At 34.1% G+C, this 20926-nt stretch overlaps 1 protein-coding gene across 5 annotated transcripts in view; it reads left to right on the top strand.

Annotated features, from left to right (window-relative positions):
• The window catches only part of LOC136029271 (guanine nucleotide-binding protein subunit alpha-13-like), a 55207-nt gene extending 38222 nt beyond the window's left edge, over positions 1-16985 (top strand). For 3 of the 5 annotated variants that reach the window (XM_065707520.1, XM_065707518.1, XM_065707519.1), the window contains 2 exons: positions 8905-9192; positions 14089-16985. In XM_065707520.1, the coding sequence (XP_065563592.1) occupies positions 8905-9096 (192 nt within the window). In that variant the 3' untranslated portion in view covers positions 9097-9192; positions 14089-16985. Of the gene's footprint in view, positions 1-8904; positions 9193-11410; positions 11653-14088 lie in introns of all 5 variants that reach the window. The other 2 variants (XM_065707522.1, XM_065707521.1) reach the window with 2 other exon arrangements.
• The last annotated feature ends 3941 nt before the right edge of the window (positions 16986-20926 follow it).

Raw genomic sequence — 20926 nt, 5'->3', positions numbered from 1 at the left:
AATTCTAGAATAAATTCAATTCCTCCTTTTTCTTTGTCTTTTACGGAATCGTAACTTTTTTCGATTTGCATTCTCCTGGGAAGCAATCGACAATTTTCGAATTTATTTTACTAACTTCTCTTTTTATTGAAGCAAAAATAACTCGACCCTTTATTAAATTGAAATTTTGTTTTGACAAACATACTCTAAAAACTTCCTCGATTAAATTGCCGCTGGGAATTATGTCTTCGGGTAATTCAATTTCATTACGAAGATTTTTAGGAAGATTTCCATTTCCCAGTTCGAGGATGTACTTTGCAGATGCTTCCTGTTCAGGATCAACCCGCATATTTTTCTCAAAGGAAATATGTTTGAAATTATTCCAAATATGACTTTTTTTTATTGATAAATCGAGTGTTTTACTGCGGTTGCTTCGGGGTTGAACTGACACTGTCAGAAATCACCTCCAGCAACTAAAATTTTCCCACCAAATGGCAAGTTTGGATTTGCAATGGACCGCGACAACTTATCCATATTTTGTAAGTCATACTTGGGAAGCATGGGTGCTTCGCCAAGTAGGAAAACGTCTACTTGAGCTTATTGGAAAACGTCTACTTGAGCCAATTCTAATGCTTTGCTTGAACCAGGTCATGCACTTGAAACAGAATCTGAGGAAAGTGGAACTTTCAAGCCAAAGGTCTTGGGTGTTGTTAGTCCTAATAGCAATAAAGTTGCTGCTATTCTCGTATAAGTCATACATTTTACTTCTTTCCACATAGAATGGTGTACAAGCTTTTATAAACAAATGTTTTACCGGCACCACCTGGTCCATCTAATTCTCTTTTTCGCACTTCTAACGACCCGTGTCTTTGCTCTTCATTTTCATCTTTGACATGTTTTGATACTTGCTGTTGCATATCTGCTAAGCGTATTTGTCTATCTTCAATATTTTGGGTTTTGGTTACTTTAGACAATTTAGCAATGCACTTCTCTTTAGATGCCCATATTGATGTTGTCGCAACTGATAGACCAGGTTGTCAATTTTCACATCTTATCACGTTTGATAGTTCAGGTGTTGGTTCCAAAGAATTATCTTTTACAGTAGCTGTAACTGCAAATTTTCGTTCTTTTGGCCTTCCTACAGACATGGTTTGATAAATAAATGAGATCATATGATGTCTTGAAGTACATGACATATGAATTTTCTCAGACTTCTGGCCTATCTAGATCTTTTTATTTTTTATGCAAGAAAATCCCGGGATACCAATTTTTTTGAGAAAAAATAAATACATACATGCATATACAATTATTGCTTGTTATATATATATATATATATATATATATATATATATATATATATATATATATATATATATATATATATATATATATATATATATATATATATATATATATATATATATATATATATATATATATATATATATATATATACATGCATATCATATGTAATATAATATTTATATTACGTATTGATGAAAAAAGAATTTAAATTTTTTTTATTTAGCCAAGCAACAAAAATTCTCTTGGACACTAGAACTAAACATGTTTTGAATAATTCGTAGTAAACTGAAAAGGAACCAGGAAATGTTTAGTTAATATAAATCTAGAATTATGAGCAGAATTTGAAAAAAAAATGGTTGCGTTGTATATTTAGCGAGGGGTCACCCAGTTCCGAAACCTGGTGTACATCTCGCAGTGCTGCGTGTTCCAAACAATTCCACCATTTATGGCATTGTCCTTGCAACGCTCGCCAAACTTTGTCTGCGCTTGGTGCGTGCCACCTGGTGTAAGTGATTTCTAAAAGTCGGCGATCCCTCAATATTTAGTAGGATTCCTTCTTAAAGTAAACCACGAGGTCCGAAAGCCCTACTATGCAAACATGCCTTGTTTTCGACAACTGTGTTTGAAAAACCACTATTTTCAACGCTCTAACAAAAATCTTGGATTAGTGAACTTAGTTTTACCTTACTTTATATTTATCGCAATATTCAAAAACTAAAAACACAGGGAAGTCGGGTGATTAGTGTGTATGCTATAAACACTGATGAAGATTCCTTGACTGCTAAATTTTTTCTGTGTGTAGATTTTTGGAGGAGTGTCAATTGAGGGGAGGGCTAAATTTACTTTCCTAAGCCCCCCCCCTTAGATTCTGAAAAATTACCCATATTACTAATTTATGAAAAAAATGAGACCACCCCCTCTATATTTTCACGAATTATTGGTTTCCATTAAGTATTTTCTAAGATAAACTATCCTTATAGGCATAGGCTGTGCTGGGATCTTTTTTCAGTATATTCTTTTCTTTAATTCCTTTCAATTTAAACATTTTTGAAAATTATTAGCTAACTCTTCAATTCCAAGCTAGCAGAAAATTGTTGGCTGTCATTGCAAGTTAGCAATTAGATAGTCGAAAAAATTTTAGTTATAACTCCAACTAAACTTTGATTCTTGGAAGACTTTCACGAGTGTCCCTAATAATTTTTTTTTTATTAGTTGTATTGTATCGGATTAACAACGCTTCTTGACTACTAAGGTCCCTGCGTCGGCCCTGCAGTGCATTCCTGCAGCATGGTTCGATCTCTGGGTCCCGTATTACCAAGCTAAGGTCAAACCCACTGCGCCACCACAGGAATTTTACTAGTTTTGCGGCATGCTTTCCAAATTTGAATTTGATTATGTGTAATAAAAAAAAAGAAAAAAAGAAGATAAGACGTAAGTTTTATCATCTATTTTTTGCATTTTTGTTGGCAACTGTCTGCTAATTGAAGGAAACCGCACATTCTCCACCATATGTCAATAAATGGCCAAGGCCAGAACCAATATTTGGTTTCATGTCCGTCGAAAATTCGCATGGACGGAAGTACCATTAAAGTGTGTGCCTTGTCACAAAATCTAACTTTAAGCATGTCGTGAAAATATGGTCGTGCATGTTTTTAAGCGAAAATGTTAAAAGCTTTTTTCTGTGGGTGATAATGAGTTAAATTACGAATTTCATGGATCGCCATTCACATTTTTAGAGGAAATATCTTTGGACCTAAAATTAAAAATTTTTGAAAATTTCTTAAGTTTTTCTCTTCTGTCTTTAAGTTGTAGTTTGAATTTGTCGAGATGAGCTCGGGGGCTATTAATTTTGGGTGAGTGAGAGTAAGTTGATAGAGAGAGTAAGGAGGGGGTAAATGAGATCATATGTCGCTGTTCATAGGTTTTTCATTCAATTGCATATTCAATCCAGTACAGTCATTTCTGATGGAACAATTTAGTCTTCGTGATTAAAATCAATATTCTAACATTTAGCTAACCAGTTATGTTTATTTTAGTAGCATTAGTAATTTTATGTTACCAACATGCCTACCTACGTTATTATTACGTTAATAAGCTGTATTTTGAATTTGTCAAGATCAGTTAGTTTGTTAAGAACTTTGGGTGAGTTCTATGAAATGGGTACCATTTTACCATATTTCAGATAGTGGGTGCCAATTGCTGAAAATATAGCAGGGGAAGGGCAAAGATTTTTTCTCGAAGATAAAAAAAAATAATATTTTTCAAAATATAGGAGGGTAGACTTAGTTTTTTTTCTTTTTTTGTAACTGTCTCACTCTCTCCATTTAGACGCCCTTGTTTTGCCCGGTGCAAAATACCCTTTTGCAATGACCCCTTATTTTTAGAGTTAAATAATTTATAAATTAGTTCGTGCACGAACTGTAACTAAGGAGCGACGCGGCTCAATGGTAACCGAAACTCTGAAAAACGGAATTTTCCAGTAGATATATTAAAATAATCGGATCATTATGCTGATTCCAAATATACGTATAATTCCATGAAATTTAGTGTTACACCAAAATTTTCCTGATTTAAAAAAAAGGAGAGAAACGCTCCTAATAGTCAAAGATGCTTAATGAAAATCACACTTCAGCGTGTGGAAGTACCCTACTGTAGAGGCTTAATGTCGAATTTATTTTTTGCCAGAAGAAAGATGATGGATGTGTGTCTGTTTTTTGTTTGTTTTTCTTTCCTAGTGGCGATCCTATCGACCCAGTGGTCCTAAAAAATTGGGAGAAGACTCGTTCGAACATAAATTCAAAGTTTTAGCGTCCTTTTTAAGTGACCAAAAAGATTGGAAGGCAACTAGGTCCCCTCCTACACTCCTTTTTTCCAAAAATTTTGAAATAGCCATTTTGTTCAGCAAAAATTGATAGGCCAAATAATTATGCCTTTGAAGATAGAATTACCCCCCCCCCCCCCAGAGAAAGGTCTTTTGAGTTATTAAATTTCTCCATTGTTTGCGTATTGTATTTGTTAATGGGAAGTATGTATAAATTTTTCTGGTGGGGGTTGAATTTTCTGCTGGGGTGATTATCTACGGGGAGAATTTTCCATGGAGAGGGAAATTTCCAGGGGGTGAACTTTTCAGGGAAATTTTACGTTGGGAAAATTTGCCAGAATTTCTGTTCGAAATTGTTTTTATATATCTTTCTTTCTCTTTGTTGACTTAATTTTACGCGTGAAAATGCCCAGGGTAATTATCCGGGGTAAATTTTTACCGGGACTGAATTTTCTGGAGGATACTTCATTGGTGATGCAGGATTTTTTCGTGGAAGTGAAGGCAAATTTCCTGGCATTATTTGGAAAACGATCAGAGATTAAATAAAAAAAAAATTCAACGGAAAATAAGGAGGAATATTAAAACATAAAACGAACAGAATTTATAACGTATGCAGTAAAAAAATTTTGCGCAAAGAGTGAGTTGTCGAGGAAGGGCAATCCCCTCATATTCGTAATAACTTCCTTTTTTTTTAATATTTTTCCTCACTTTGAGTTGAAAAAACTCGTTTTTATGGCACTTGGTATTAACCAAGTTAATACCAATATTCGGAAAAAATAGAAAAAATGAAGTATTTTTAACTTACGAACGGTTGATCAGATCTTAATTTGATATTTAGAAGGATCTTGTGCTTTAAAGCTCTAATTCTAAATTCTGACCAGATCCTGTGACATTGGGTGGAGTTGGAGAGGGAAACCGGAATTCTTGGAAAATGTGAAAATTGGGGTATTTTTATCTTACGAATAGGTGATCGGATCTTAATGAAATTTTATATTTAGAAGGAATTCATGTCTCAGAGCTCTCATTTCAAATCCCGACCAGATCTTTTAACGTTGGGGGGAGTTGGAGGGGGAAATTTTGGAAAACACTTGGAGTGGAGGAATCGGGATGAAGCTTGGTGGATAGAATAAGCAAATGTCCTTGATACGTGATTGACGTAACCGTACTGGATTCGCTCTCTTTGGGGGGAGTGGTTCAGTGATTTGGCGAGTTTTGTGCTTCTGGACGTGCTAGGACGATGAAAATTGGTAGGCGTGTCAGGGTGCTGCACAAATTGACTTGATAAAGTCGTTTTCCCAGATTCAACCATCTGGTGGGCAAAAGGGAGAGGAAAAATTAGAAAAAATGAGGTATTTATAACTTACGAGTGGGTGATCGGATCGTAATGAATTTTGATATTTAGAAGGACATCGTGACTCAGAGCTCTTATTTTAAATCCTGACCGGCATTAAGCCTTTGATTTTCCTTTTAAATCAATCTATTGATTCTTAGAATTTTGTTAGAGCTCATACCATATGAGCTCTTGGCTCGTAGCTCTTCTTGCCTCGTCACAAGTGCCAGCTCTTGTTTTATTTAATTGCGCAAAACGACGAGTTAGTTGAGCTTGTTTCATTGACAAAATTTAAATGAATTAAATTGGGGCAACTTGTGTACGTAAAACCCAGTCATTATACGGAGTCAAACCTAGAGTTCACTAATTGACTCGCTTGCACTATTTGTTGAGACTCGCTTGAAAAAAAGTGTCAAGATTCTTTTGGAATCGATCCAAAGTGAGAGGATTTTTTTGTGAGGAAGGAGTGGCACAAGGTTCTCTTACTGTTTCTGTAGCGACGTTAGTGATGCGAATAGAAAGAAAGTGAATCTCGCAAGTCGTTGATATTTACCTATTTTTCTAAACTAAGATAAATTCTGGCAAAAAGCAATACACGGGGGAGCGACTCTATCCCTCCCTTTTAGAAAACCGAAAGTATACAAAAAGTGGAAATTGTGTAAAATTTCCGTAAGTTTAAGGGAAATCTTAAACTATTCCCCCTCCCCTATAAAATACTTTGGAGATTACTATTATTAAGATTCTTTGCGTTCGTAACTGATTAAAGATGTAGATTAAATTAAAACTGTTCGATGGTCAAGGTCCTTATGCAAATTTCGGGCATATTCTGTAAATTGAAGGGAAATTTCTAACTAACCCCCCTCGCCCTTAGAAAATGCTTCACAGGTTGCTATTATTCAAACTATGTGCATTCGTCATTGATTAAAATTAAAATTATTTGAGGGGTATAGTCCTTATGCAAGTTTCACGTATATTGAAATTGAAGGAAAATTTCAAATTACCCCCCCCCCAGAAAATGCTTCACAGGTTGCTATTATTAATATTCTTTGCATTCGTTAGTGATTGAAAGCGTACATAAAATTAGATTTATATGAGAGGTATGGTCCTTATTCTAGTGTCAGGTATATTCTTTCGCTCCTACGGTTCTAATGATTGAACACACTACAACAATTTTGCTATTACTCAACATCTTCGATTCAGCAGTATCTATACGTTGCATTATTTTTTTGAATCTGCATTGTATTTCTTTTATCGATTGGAAAATTTGCTAAAAATAGACAATAACTGCCAAAACCATTAACTGCCGATCAACTATAAACTGCCAAAACAAAATAAATGAGAAAAAGAAAACAGAAGAAAAACGTCCAAATATACCACCATTCCATGTAATGATTAAATCTTGTAAAACTGACAAGATTTAATGCTTGTAATACATGTACTTAAATCAATTAATACTTAAATCCATGTAATACTTAGTTCCTAATAAGCCAGTAGTTACATAAAACCGTTCCTGGTGGATGTCGCTTCAACTAACTTTTATAGTTAAAGTAGAGTTACTACACTTATCAACCTGTAATACAGCTACGTCTATTGGACATTCAAATAATTCATGTTCTTCTGTTTCTTCGACGCTACGGAAGTAAATTCGGAGATTGTAATTTAGAACAGAAATGAATTTAAGACCGATAACAACTTGGATAGATGATTTAAAATTAAAAAAGGAATCATTTTTCAATGCCTCCAATTATATCTTATTTTGGAACCTAAAAATAAGAAACCTTCGTTTAAGGATTTTTAAGGTTATTTTTTAAGTTATTATTTGTATCGATTGGCCAAGCCTGTTTTCCCATCACTTGTTTATTTAGAAAGAAGATTCGAATTTTGAAGTTCTCCAGATCCCTTATCTCTCTCCTAAAGATATTTAAAAATAAATACAAGTTTGTATATTGAAATTATTTCTTTCATATCTTCGATACCTGAAAAGCCCTTCCTTCACCCATTGTTAATAATATTTAAAAAAGAAAAAGAAAAATATATCAGTTCTTCAACTTCCCTTTCAAGTTCATGTTTGGATTACATAACCTATTTGAATTGTTGTAGGTGCTTTTACAACTTTTCGCAAATTCTCAGTTTGATCCTATTCCTAAGATGAAGTATAAACCGTTATAATACTGAACAAGGAAATGGTTTAAAACTCAAACAGAAATCTGATTTTAATAAAACCGAATGCTATCGAAAGAATTTTTTTTAGTTGAAATCAAATTATTGAATTACGGGTACCCAAAAAATTGAAAGTTCTTAGCACAATTAATGTTCTTCTTAAAGGGTAACGTACTTTTCAATGGTATTTGAGAGCTTATGGAAAGTCTAGTGCAAGATCGTATCCAGGGGGCAGGGGGTTTGAACCCCCCACCCCCGCCCGAAATGTTTGTTTGGCTCTCAAAAACGCAACAACGAATATAAAAAAAATTGATGTGTTTTGTCAATTTTTTGTGCCCCCCCCCCCCCCCTGGAAAAATCATTTTTTAGAGCCCCCCCCTCTCCGAAAATCGTGGATACGGTTTAGTCTAGTGCATAGATAAGCCCCCCATCTATGTTACAATCATTTGCCTTTCAATACGATCAAGAGCGAATGGTAACTAATATGTTGATTAAACCTTTGTTTTTCATTATAACTTTTGTTTAAGAATCTATTGTGTCATATTTAGTTTATTTATAATTTGTATTGAAATCTTGTTTATTAATTTTCATTTATTATTTGGAATGAAAAATATTTTATTTACTTCATTTATCATATTTAATAAAAAGAATTAACCAAAAAACTGAAATTTTCGGGCGAAAATTTGTCTTTGCCAATATTTAGTTTTCTTTCTTTTTTTTGGAGATTCTTTTAATTTCTTCCTTTAAGGGAAAATTGGAGAGAATTTCACATACAGTGAATGATGCTTCTTTTTAAAGATTAGTGTATGTTTCAAAAGCATTTGAGAATTTGTAGAAAGGTTTTCTGTATAGACAAGCCGTTCATCCATGAGATAATCATTTGCCTCTTAAAACTGATGATACGCTATCAATTAATACTTACCGAATAGTGACAGATATATTGAATAAACTTTTATTTTTCATTACAAATTCTATTAAATTTTTATTGTGTTATGTTTATTTCATTTATAATTTGCATATAATTTTTTTTTTTTGGTACAATTTAGTTACTATCTGAAATAAAAGGTGTCATATTTGCTTCATTCATCACGCAATATTTGCTTCATTCAACACGTAATAAAATTAAGCAAATAAAAGTAAAATTAAATAAAATAAAAGATGTCTGTTGGCATAAATCTCCGTTTGTCCCTCTATATTTTTTCATAAACACTTCCTTTTTAAGGAAAAGTTCTTCCAAAAGAAAAGTTTAAACTTCTCTTTTGAGCGAAGTTTTTCTCTTTTTTGTTTTTACGACTTTTTCTTTTTTAAGGGAGATGATAAGGCACTTTTAGATGTTCAAGAATACATTCGATCGAAATTTTTCGACAAGCGACGTAAAAACAAGCCAGATCTGTTTCACCACTTCACTACGGCCGTTGATACGAACAATATAAGATACGTCTTCAACGATGTTCGAGAAACGATATTACGATATAACTTAGGAGAGTTATTCGTACAATAGTCTTGCCTCGCTACATTTCTGCCAGTTTCTTTTGCTCAGTGTTGTCGTTGCTGTTTAATGATATTTTTGGCGCAATTTCAGCCGATTTTTGAAAAGGTTTGTTCTTTTTTCATAAAATAGAGTTTGATGTTAATCACTGCTTCCTTTTTAGCTACATTTTCGTATGAGAAAATCCTTGGCTGCCTTAGCGTTGCTAAAAAACTTGCCACTGATATCCCATTCGTCAACCATTTACCTATCCTTTCACTCTATTGTTCCATTTTCTTCTAAAAGAATGAACAGATGGGTTGTCAGCGATAATCTCCGGAGACAATCCCATATGGAGGTGCAGCTTTTTACAAAGTTGTTTTTAAAGTAGGCTACTCAGTGAGGGGTGCCTCCTCCTGTAGGTAACCTGACCGTACCCTACTTTGGCAGTATTTATCCAAGCCTTGAACTGGTTCAAACTGAAGAAATTAGTGACCGAATTAAAATCTTTAAAGTAGGGGAGGGGGTCAGAAATTTTGTTAAAATAGTATAATTTTTGAGGTGAGATAGCCTACTCAAATATTGCCGCTTTTCTATTAAAAAAAAAAAAATCGTATAAAGATGTGTTTAGGACATTTGCACGAAAAAGGAACTTATATATTTGCATCCTTATTGGACATTAGTATTTGCTTATATTATGAGGATGCAAGTGGTTTAGCCCTAATATCTCCCCTGAAATTTCAGGATTTTTTTTTGGTCCTAAATTTCTGTGCTGTTTCACATGAAGGATGTCTCAAAAAGAGCAACAGGTTTGAACAGTCTACTATTTTTATTTAAACCAGCATTCATTCTGAGATACCCTCTATTTCAACGGTTTCGGGTTCTTTTTTTTCTCGAAGCTGTTGCATCTCATCCCCTTTAAATAAAATCTTTCTTACGTGCCTGGGCAGACGATTGAGTGGTGGCATGGTGGAGGTGGAGGAGCATTGGTGGTGGCATGGGGCCTCTCCCTGTCAGTACACTCTGTGGGAGACATCTTCCACAAAAAGCGTTAAGGTACATCCACCCCCAGAAATCCACAAGGAATTTGAGAAAACGACCTAAGGAAATTAGATATGTTTGGCGAAAACACCTTTTTTAAGAACCCTACTATTCAGTCTTTTGACTTCAAGTATAAAAGGGCATAAGTGATGAGGATCACAATTCCTTGCTATTTTCCCCAAGATCTTCAATTTCAGTCCTGATCATGGGATTTCTGGAAAGTATGGGTATATAACTTTACCCTCAAAAATATATGAAGTTTATATGTTATTATTATTTAGTATCTTATAATTTGTTTCAAACCCTGCGATTTTTGTTGGAGAATCCGTTTGTGGTATCCGTATAATTGATGTTAATATGGAAAATAAAGGGAAACGATTATTCGTGCTGAAGCGTTGCAGAAAAGATATTAGCCTGATTGAAAGTTAATCTGCTAATCTTTTAAATAATTAATCTTCAAATAAATCTTCAAGAATTCAAATTTTAAAGTATCAAGGATGGCGAAAATGAAATCTGGTTATTTGAATTAGGCTCATTCAACCTTACACAGCCATATCTTAAAAAAAAGTGGGATTCCAGTTTTTGGGTTTGATTGGTATCAGGCACCAAATTTAAAAGAAAAGAAACATTGTTGAAAAATCTGCAAAAAATTAGCTAAAAGCACAAGATAAGATTTATTGCAAAAAGCCTGCTGGTCATAGCAACACAGAACATAGTCTACTAATAAAGCTTCGGAACAAAATACAACTTTAAAAAAAAAAGGAAAAAGAAAAACGCCATGGTTCAACATATTAACCAGCAAACACCTATCATCATAAAATTCCAAACCTAAAAGCCGTAACAAGCTATCCCCTCAAACATGATTCCCTATGTTTAATCCTTAAGCGAAGAAACTTACACAACTGTTAAATAGCGCATGCGTTCCTCTCTACCATCTGCTCAATTAACCAGCATTCACTCCCAGACAGTTTTCCAAAACATCCATGTCGCAACCCAGACAGCTCTTCATCCTTGGCTACAAAATGACACATATGGTACAAAACCTCTTAAGAAGGTGAGGCTTTCCTTTGAAAGTATTTATGTGTTTGAGAATCAACAGATTGTTAATACTTGAGTACCTTAAGGCAAAAAGTGTTGTCAAATTTAACTAGCTACTTTTGCTTATTTGTGTTCAGAGTTTAATGTGGTAACACCGACGAAAATGTGGTACGGCCCTAAAAACGTAACAATTATGAAAAACTACAAGGGAAGTTTTGGAATAATGCGGTTTTTAGGTATATATAAATCAAAGATAATAATTGATTAGGTTGACTTGGCCAATGTTTCCTTGAAATGGTTCAAACTATGGCAGGTGAAAATCATCACTTCCTGCTTTTCTGGCGAGGGTTTGGTCCGGCATTTGGTCCAAAACTCGAGAAGATAAGAAAGCAAGCAAGTGGCGCCATCCTACAGCCTACGAACATAGCTCGGCAGAGGGCGTGGTGCGATGGAGTGATCGGATGACAGTGCCCCTCTTCTTGCAGAAACCTCTTCATTTTGGTGTCTTTGGTAATTTAACATTTAACTAAATTAACAAACAATTAGCACCTTGTGTGTTTCGATTTCTCTAAAGTGCTCAAAAATATCCGTACATCACAATGACGTACATCACACTGTTCGTGGTAACGAAGTGTAAGCAAAGAGCGATGCGGCTCAATAGTAACCGAAACTCTGAGAAGCAGAGTCTTGACATCAATAGATGCAGCAAAAGAATCCAATTCTGATGCTTATTTAAAGATATAAAAATTAACTAGTTTAGTGTTACCCATCAAAAGCTACGAGCCTGAGAAAATTTGTCCAATTTTCAAAAAACAGGAAAATACCCCCAAAACATCAAGTAACCTTAGTGATAATCACTTCATCAGACTCAGCATATCAGAGAAACCTACTTTAGAGGTTTAAAGCTCCTATATACAAAATTGTGGAATTCTGTATATTTTTTTTTTCCAGAAGAAAGATGACGGATGCGTCTTTACTTGTTGTTTTTTTTTTCTTTCAGGGGTGATCGTATCTAACAAGTGATCCTAGAATATCAGGAAAAGGCTCATTTGATCGGAAATCAAAATTACGTGTCCTTTTTAATGGACCAGAAATATTGGAGGACGGCTAGCCTTCCTCCCTCCATGCCCCTTTCCCCCCAAAGTATTTTGATCAAAATTTTTAGATAGCCATTTTATTCAGTATAACTGAAAGATCTAATAACTGTGTGTTTGATGATGACTAGACGCTCCACAGTCCCCGGGAAAAGCGCTGGAAGCTATGGACTTTGCCCGTTGTTTTCATATGCTATTGGTTATTGGGAAGTATGTGGACATTTTACTGGCGGAGATTTTTCTGGCAAGGTCATGTTGGAGGCCTTTTCCATTGAGGAATTTGTTGTGGGGTAAGGGAATTTACCAGGGGATGAGAGCTGGATTTCCCGGCATTATTAAGAAAAAAGATTAGAAATAGAATTTCGAAAACAAGTTTTTTCAACTGAAAGTAAGGAGCCAAATTAAAACTTAAAATGAACAGAAATTATTACGTATATGAGGGGGCTTGCTCACTCCTCAATACCTCACTCTTTACGCTGAAGTCCTTTTTAAGCTTTAAAAAAGCTTATTATTCTAATGAAACGGCCCTTGTGTTTCAGGAGTTATTCTTAAATAATTGGAACAAAAAGTCAAACTCTAGCGTTAAGAGCGAGGTATTGAGAAGGGGGCAACCCCTCCCCCTCATATGCTTAATAATTTCTGTTCGGTTTAAGTGTTAATTTTGGCCCTTACTTTCAGTTGAAAAAACTTGTGTGTTTTTTTTTTTTTTTTTTTTTTTTTTTTTTTTTTTTTTTTTTTTTTTTTTAACTTAATCAGAGGGAAGAAACAATTGCTATATCCTATGGTGTAGTGTGGATTTCATTTAGGAAGGTTTGTCAATCACTGTGAATAGGGGCGTCTATTCCCAAAAGTATGGGGGAGTACTTATTTAAATAAAGGGGCATTTCTTTTTACTTTTTTCAATGAAAATACAAAAAAATATTTTTCAGAATTCAAGAGGAGAGAGGCAATTACTCTCCTGCCTTCTGGTGATACCCTCTTGACTGTGAAAGAGATATGTTTAGAATCATTTATTATCCAGAGCTAGGTGCTTTACATAAGTGGTAAGATCACTAACTTCCAGCTGGGGACTTTTCGGGGGAGGGGGGTCAAATATCAAAAATTTGAAAAATATGCTTTTTAGAGTCGGGCAAACATTTTGAAGGAGGCTCAAACCCCCTACCGTCCCCTCCTTGATACGGTGCTTCTCCCAGTCAATCAATCATTGGGACGTTAAACAATGAGTAGTTGGGACGTCTCTTGCCGAAGATGCAACAATTTAACCAGAAACTTCAGTATGTTTCGGATATAATTGGAGATTACTTTTTTTATGCCTAAAGGCAAGCGACAATTTCTCATTATACAAATTGATGAGGGCTCGATTTGAAATTAAAACTGATTGCATTTATCACACATTAAATACATCGCATATCATGAAAAAGTATTTAAAACTGAAGGATCAAGTTGAAAATTGTCTGAATTTTTTTTTTAAGGTAAAGGGTTCAAAATCCCTCTCCTTAAAACCCTTATTCTCATGATAGTTCCTTGCATTACATATTATAGACCTATTTTGATACGAACAAGTGGTTCAATGCCTATGATTGTTATCTTTTGCTATTGATGTTTCTCACGTGACATATATTTTGATTGATTAGTTTATTTTTATAACTTTCTTTTGCCGTTTAGTCTTCTTTTTCCTGAATGTTTCTTATTTTAGTTTTTTGTTTATCTCTTTTTCTCTTCATCTTTTTCTCTCTCTGCAACTCTCTCTCTCTCTCTCTCTTCTCTCTTTACCCCCATTTCTCCCCTTTTCTGTCTTATAGTGTTTTAGTTTACCGGTTACAATAGTCTTAATGTTCTCCTTTTTTTTCAGAGGCTTTGGATGACGATCCTGTGTCATATTTCAGCTTTCTTTCACTTGTTACGTTGTTAACTAAAATTTTCAAGAAAATTTTTTAAAATGTTCGCCAAAATTATTTTATTTCATTCAGTTCTTTAAATGTGTGCCTTTACTTGTTGCCTTTCTATATCGCATAGTGCTCAAGTTGTAAATAGGCTGTGACTATATGAATGGCTTTCTTATAGACTTTCAATGTACAAACAAAGAGTTCTTAACTGAAAACATGGGATCAGTGGATCTCAGTAGGTTTTAGGCCAGTATCACATTTGTGTCAGTGTTGCGATGTTGAACCATGAAAAGAAATATCAGAACTACGTAGTTAAGTTTGACAACGTTCTTGTCACTGAAAATTTAAACTTTGGCAATCTATTGATCCTAAAGATAACTACATCTTAAAACATGGTCGTATCCGGGGGGGGGGGGTTTCTGAGTTCTGACCCCCCCCCCTCCTCTCTGACATTTTTGTCCGGCTCGTGGAAATGTAACAAAAATGAATATGAACAAATCTTTGATATGTTTTTTAATTTCTTTTACGCTCCCCCCCCTCCTCCGATCAAAAATCGCGGATACATCCTAAGCTCCCACAAAATCAATTTGAACAATCGGATTTCATTTTAATATCTTTTATACTAAGAACTCATTTTAGATGAATTTAGAGCAATGTCCTTGATTATAGTAAATTATTGTGCGTTAAAATATCTAATGTGAAATTTTGTTTCTTGTAGTATTTTCCTGATTCACTTTAAAAGTGAAAAGATCTATTGCTACCAGTACGGGGCTACAGGGCTAAAAGGTCTATTGCTGGCGGTACGGGGCTCCATCTCTGGGCGCTCATAGTCACTAAATGAGCTTCTACTCATGTATGACGCGAAAGTAAATATTAAAATGAAAAAGAGACCATAATGAAGGATGCTTTGGTAGTCTAAAGCATAGAGCAACTGTATTAGAGTGAACTTTTCGTACCTTGATAATTGGAAAAAAAACTTCAAAAACGAATTAAAAATTTGCTTATATACATTTTTTTTACATTTTACGAGTCAGACAAAATTTTGGGTTGCTTTTCATTTTTTCTACACTGACGGGCATTATCTCGCTTATTTCATCCTCTTTTTTCCGTTCTTCTATGTTTTCTCTTGCGGCTTTCCTGTGTTTTTTCCTGCGTGCCTTTCCTGCATGAAGGAAAGATGCATAAAGGAAAGCATGATCCTTTCCTGCATATTTTCTGTGTGCCTTTCCTCCATGTTCTCTCCTGTGTCTTTTCCAGTGCAAATTTGTTTTCTTCAATTGAGCAAAGAACTTGGTCCAATATTCTTTGCCAAACTCGTTTGCAAGATTTTTTATTTAAATCGAACCATATGATTTAAAGTGAAAAATAAATTTCTAATTTTGTCTTCTTCTCACTAGTTCATAGTATTTATTGACCTATATTTTTAATTTTTTGTAAAGTCATACCTTTTAGATGTTACTTTTTATTTTTAGACAAATTTGATTCATTAAGTCTAATCTTAACCAATTTTAACAAACTTAAAAAATGGCTTGTTTTACTTATTTTATATCAACAGCAGGCTCGCAATGCAAAATGCGTGGCCATATGTAACGCAAGGGCTACATTTTGTCCCTTTAGGAGAGGGGAGGCTTCGGCGCAATTGTCTGGTTAGCCACCATTAAATTTGTAAGAGTTGTTGAATGGGGTATCAAGGTGTACTATTCTTTTGTTAGTATACTCCTCAGTTCAAAATGGCATCATTCTCCACAATTACCTTTTTTGGTTTGAAAAATTTACCATATTTATTTTAGTAATATTTTTGAAGTAAAAATTTAATGTTGCTATAAAATACTGTGTCCTTTCTACGCTTTGCTAGTTAATTAAGAGACGCGTAAATGTAAAATTCAACTTGGCAGCAACTTCAGAGCTGTTTTCTCAGTTTGGAATTTTGCATTTAAAGGTTTCTTCCTCATAGCTCATTCACAGTGAGATCTAGTTAACGATAAGTGACTAACACCGGGATATAGTTAACCGCAAGACTAACGCCTAGTCAACATCAGGATTTTAACTAGCGTCAGATCTGTTCATAATAATAGCTGAAGTAGGGTAGTTTCGATTGAAAATATTTACAATATTGTTACTACTGCTTGCTTCATTATTTGAAGATGCTAATGGGTAACCTCCACGCCATTCCATACCATGCGGTTCCAATTTTGTTTTCTAAGGTTTGATTTTTAAGTCGTTCGAAAAGGTTAGACTATTTTGACAACCTAGAAACACGTTCTCCTACGACTACCTTCTGACCCTATGTTTAAGTCAAAAGTCAGGGTCCCCCCCCCCCAAAAAAAAAAAAACATCCCTCGACAAATTAAATCCCGATTCCAGTTAGTTCCTGACATAATGAAGATATGCTATTTTGATAACCTGAGTACACAAGGCTTCTTTTAGTCTACATTGCTACTTAACCAGAATTGATTTTTAGATTACCAGGCAACTTATATGGTCTTTTGATTTAAGTAACTATTTAACAATGAATAGAATAAAAGTACTATATAGGCAGATAGAAAATACCAATAGGCAAGGATAGACAGACATACCATTTGGTTCCAATTTTGTTTTCTAAGGCTCTCCGATAGGCCCGCCATAGTTAAATTCCAAAAAACTTTCAATGGCGGTCACTGCAACTCGGGGATCTAAATAAATCTTGTTGTGAATGAGCTGTCGTCTAAATCTCAAATATGGCAGATTAAATTTTGTAGAAATGTCTTGTTAAAGCTTATTTTTGTGCATATCAATGTTTTATTTTGCTTTTTCTTTATTTTCGTTAACTTGTATATGAAATGTATTTGATGTACATATGTCAAATCAATGAGATTATTTATTTTCCTGTCTTTAATTTTGTCAATCACAACTCGATACAGGATAAGTGATCTTATTTCGGATCAAAGTCCATATTTTAAAAAGGAAATGTGTCCAGCAACCTAATCTATATTGGAGGAACAGAAAACAGTTTTTCTACGGGTAATCAAAATTTAAATGCAAATTATGTATGAGTATAGATAGGTAAGTTTATTTTCAAAACAGGAAACATGGAGTGTAAAATTACTGAGGTAAAATTAATTAAAGATGGTGGTTAAGAGGTTAGAGATAAGTTAATGAAGATTATTTTTGAAAAAGGGGAAGTACATAACGATTTTCCCTCTGGTGATAAGAGTAACTGTAGGTAATTATTGAGGCATTAACCTGGTTTCTGTTGGAAGCAAATTTCTTGCTCTAATGATACTTTTTAGACTCAGAGATGCAGTAGATAAAGTTTTAAGAGAAGAACACTGCAGTTTTAACAGGGGTAGAGGATGTGTCGATGAAAATTTCACTCTTAGACTAATAATTAACAAGTGTAACATGAGCTCATATGGCACATGTGATGAGGCCGGACGAGCCAAGAGATCATATGGTGTGAGCTCTAGCAAAATTCTAAGAATCAATAGATTAATTTAAAAGGAGAATCGGAGGCTTAATATCGGTCAGGATTTAAAATAAGCTCTGAGTCACAAGGTCCTTCTAAATATCAAAATTCATTAAGATCCGATCACCAACTCGTAAGTTATAAATAACTTATTTTTTCTACTTTTTGCTCTCCCTTCAGCCCCCCAGATGGTCTAATCGGGTAAAACGACTTCATCAAGTCAATTTGTGCAGCTCCCAGACACGCCTACCAGTTTCCATTGTCCTAGCACGTCCAGAAGCACCAAACTCGCCAAAGCACTGAACCCCATCCCCTAACTCCCCAAAACCCCCTAACTCCCCCAAAGAGAGTGGATCCAGTGCGGTTACGTCAATCACGTATCTATGACATTTATAAATATATATATATGTATATATATATATATATATATATATATATATATATATATATATATATATATATATATATATATACATATATATATATATATATATACATATATATATATATATATATATATACATATATATATATATATATGTATATATATATATATATATATATATATATATATATATATATATATATATATATATATATATATATATATATATATATATATATATATATATAATTTGAGGTTCTCAGGTTTGACAAAAACAATCGACATACGCCACGACTTTGATAAGAGAGCCATAATTTTGGAGATAAAAAAAAATATTTGAGAGAAGCCACATTTATGAGCATATTTCAATAGCATAAATACGCCATTCTTGCTAGAGGATTGGTTGTATCGTGCAAGGAGTCAAAGGACAGTGGAGAAAACTCTTGAAATATTCCATCGTTTCTTAATCTGGAACGATAACTATAAAAAAATGGCAATTGCAAAAATTTTCCTTATGACCGTTTAAACATTCGAACATTTTATATTACTAGCACGTTAATCTTAGAAAAAATGGACCAGACTAAATTTTGTTAAGACATTTGGATTTAGGAGATTTATCTTGCCTAAAAACCCTTGATCAGGTTCTTAATCTCACATAACTTATGGAAACTGCAAAAAATATGGAAACTGCAAAAAAAATTCTATTGACCCTTTAAATATTCGAACATTTTGTTAGTTTAGCACGTTAATTTTAGAAAAGTTAAAACAGATTAAATTTAGCTTATTTATTTCAAATTAAGAGTATCGATGAATTTACAACTCCACCCCCGTTTTTTAGAAATTAACTATGTATTTATCTGAAAGCTCAATGAGAGTTATGATGTTTTGGCATTAAAATGCACATTTTGAGGCATCTGCCCCGATACCGGTGACTGGATGAAATTTTATACAAGTGAGTTTATTATGTGATTGAAAATGTGGTTCAAGGGTTATTTCAGGGATTACTGAAGTATCGACTTCTCTTTTGAGAAAACTGAAATAAGACTCACTTATTTTTAAATCACCAAAATATCAGTACAAAGATAGACCTAAATATTGGTATTTAAAAATTTCAACAGCTTTCCTGTAGTGCTGGACAATATCTTTGTCTTGTGAATACTACCTATTTCACAGCAAGGATTTCCTATTGTGTTGCTAATTTTAAGTAATAAGTAAAAGAATGCCCATAGGACGACCCAAAAAACGTAAATTATTAAAAATCATAATTCGTTTGAAAGAGAATAAACTTTTGAATCATAGAACGTTACAAGATCAAGTTGGCGACCCGAAAAACATAAATCTCCAATGGCCGAAAATGAAAAATCTGGGCAATAAAAACCAATCCCAATAGCTAAGGCAAAGGGCATTGAAAATTGTCTGAAATAATGAGAGTGCAAAATGAAGAAGAAAGAAAATGCGGTTAGAAGACTTACGACACCGAGCATCAGAACCAGTCAAAAATGAAAGTGAAGAATAAAAATACTTGCGACTAGAAAACATAGCAACAGAGAGAATCAAAAAGAGTCAAAATGAAAGTGAAGAAGAAAGAAACATCAGGTTAGACGGAAAACCTGGTCTTTTTAAAACGTAATTTTTATACCCTGATTATACTGTTGAAGAACACCTTGCACGTTCCCTAAATTATGTGCTCTCTCGTAACCCAATGGATATATATGAAGAAACATCGGGAGATACAAACAATTATGCCAAAGGTTACATGAAAATTTCAAAAGCGGAGAACGACGTAAATCAACGCACTGCTTCACCACAACCTCGGTTAGAAGACAAGCGACAATGAAAATCCATGCGTACAAGCCTGCCGCGTCGCCGTGCAGGGCTCGGTACTATATTTATCCTTATTTTATAGTTAATAGCAATGTTGAACATTTGAGTTTTCCCCAATGATTAAGAGGATTATGAAAGCATGGTCCCACACTAGACATGGCGAAGGGGGGAGTTTACTCGACATCTCACTGAAAACAGATTACCCAATCACTGAATGGAACCCTTTAATCTGCACAATCTTTCTTAGGACTATTGAATTTAGCTTGGTTTATTTGGCAAATAAGGAGGAGACATGTTTTATATAGAAATACAATGGCAAATAAAAGTCGGTTGAGGCTATAGCATTGCTGAAGCTTGTTGCACGCTTATAGAATGTAAGTCTAATGTGTCCCTTGCGAATTCTTACTACGAATTATAATAAATCCTAGTAAAGGGGTATATACCCCAATTCTTTAATAATATTATTAGATTCTTTCAAGCAGGAGCATGTTAGCCTTACCATATCAGTTAGAACACCTACTTTTCTTTAATAATAATGAAATTTCATTTCTAACCAACACAAAAACTGGAATTGATTTCTTAAACTGTAATATTCAATTAAAATGAAATAACTAATATCAATTGGCGAAGATCCTCTTCTTTGCTAATAATATCTTATTTTTTCTATACCTGTGTGGTCTTATTAATTTTATTACGACAGTAGAATTTATAATTGTTTTGCTATACACTGTCCCTCAATTGATTCATTTCCTTCACTCGAGACTTAATTAGGAGTAGTCGAGTCTCGTGACTGAATTTAGACATGGAGTCATCGCCGTGAAATCCCCCACCCCTTATAAATGGTAGCAGTTGCAACGCGACGCAATTCTATTGTAAACAATACACCTCTTTTCTTAACGTTAAGCTTACTTTTGAAAGAGGAGGCTCGATTAGAAACCTTTTTCGTAATTTCATTATGCTAAAATTAACATCGTCTCCTTCATTGCTTGCTTCTACCCTTAGGCTATTTTTTTTTTTTTTTTTTTGAGCAACAGGTACAAAGACACGTAAGTAAAGAAATTATTGGCTTTTGCTCAGTTCCCTCAAACAGGATTAGTTGGTTGCTTAAGTTTTGGTAAGCTAAAAAATAGGCGTAGATTGTAAGTTAGTT

The sequence above is a fragment of the Artemia franciscana genome, chromosome 7, assembly GCF_032884065.1.
Source record: "Artemia franciscana chromosome 7, ASM3288406v1, whole genome shotgun sequence".
In the NCBI taxonomy this organism is placed as follows: Eukaryota; Metazoa; Arthropoda; class Branchiopoda; order Anostraca; family Artemiidae; genus Artemia; species Artemia franciscana.
Note: the sequence above shows the minus strand (reverse complement) of the source record. Positions and strands in the feature narration are given on the sequence as shown.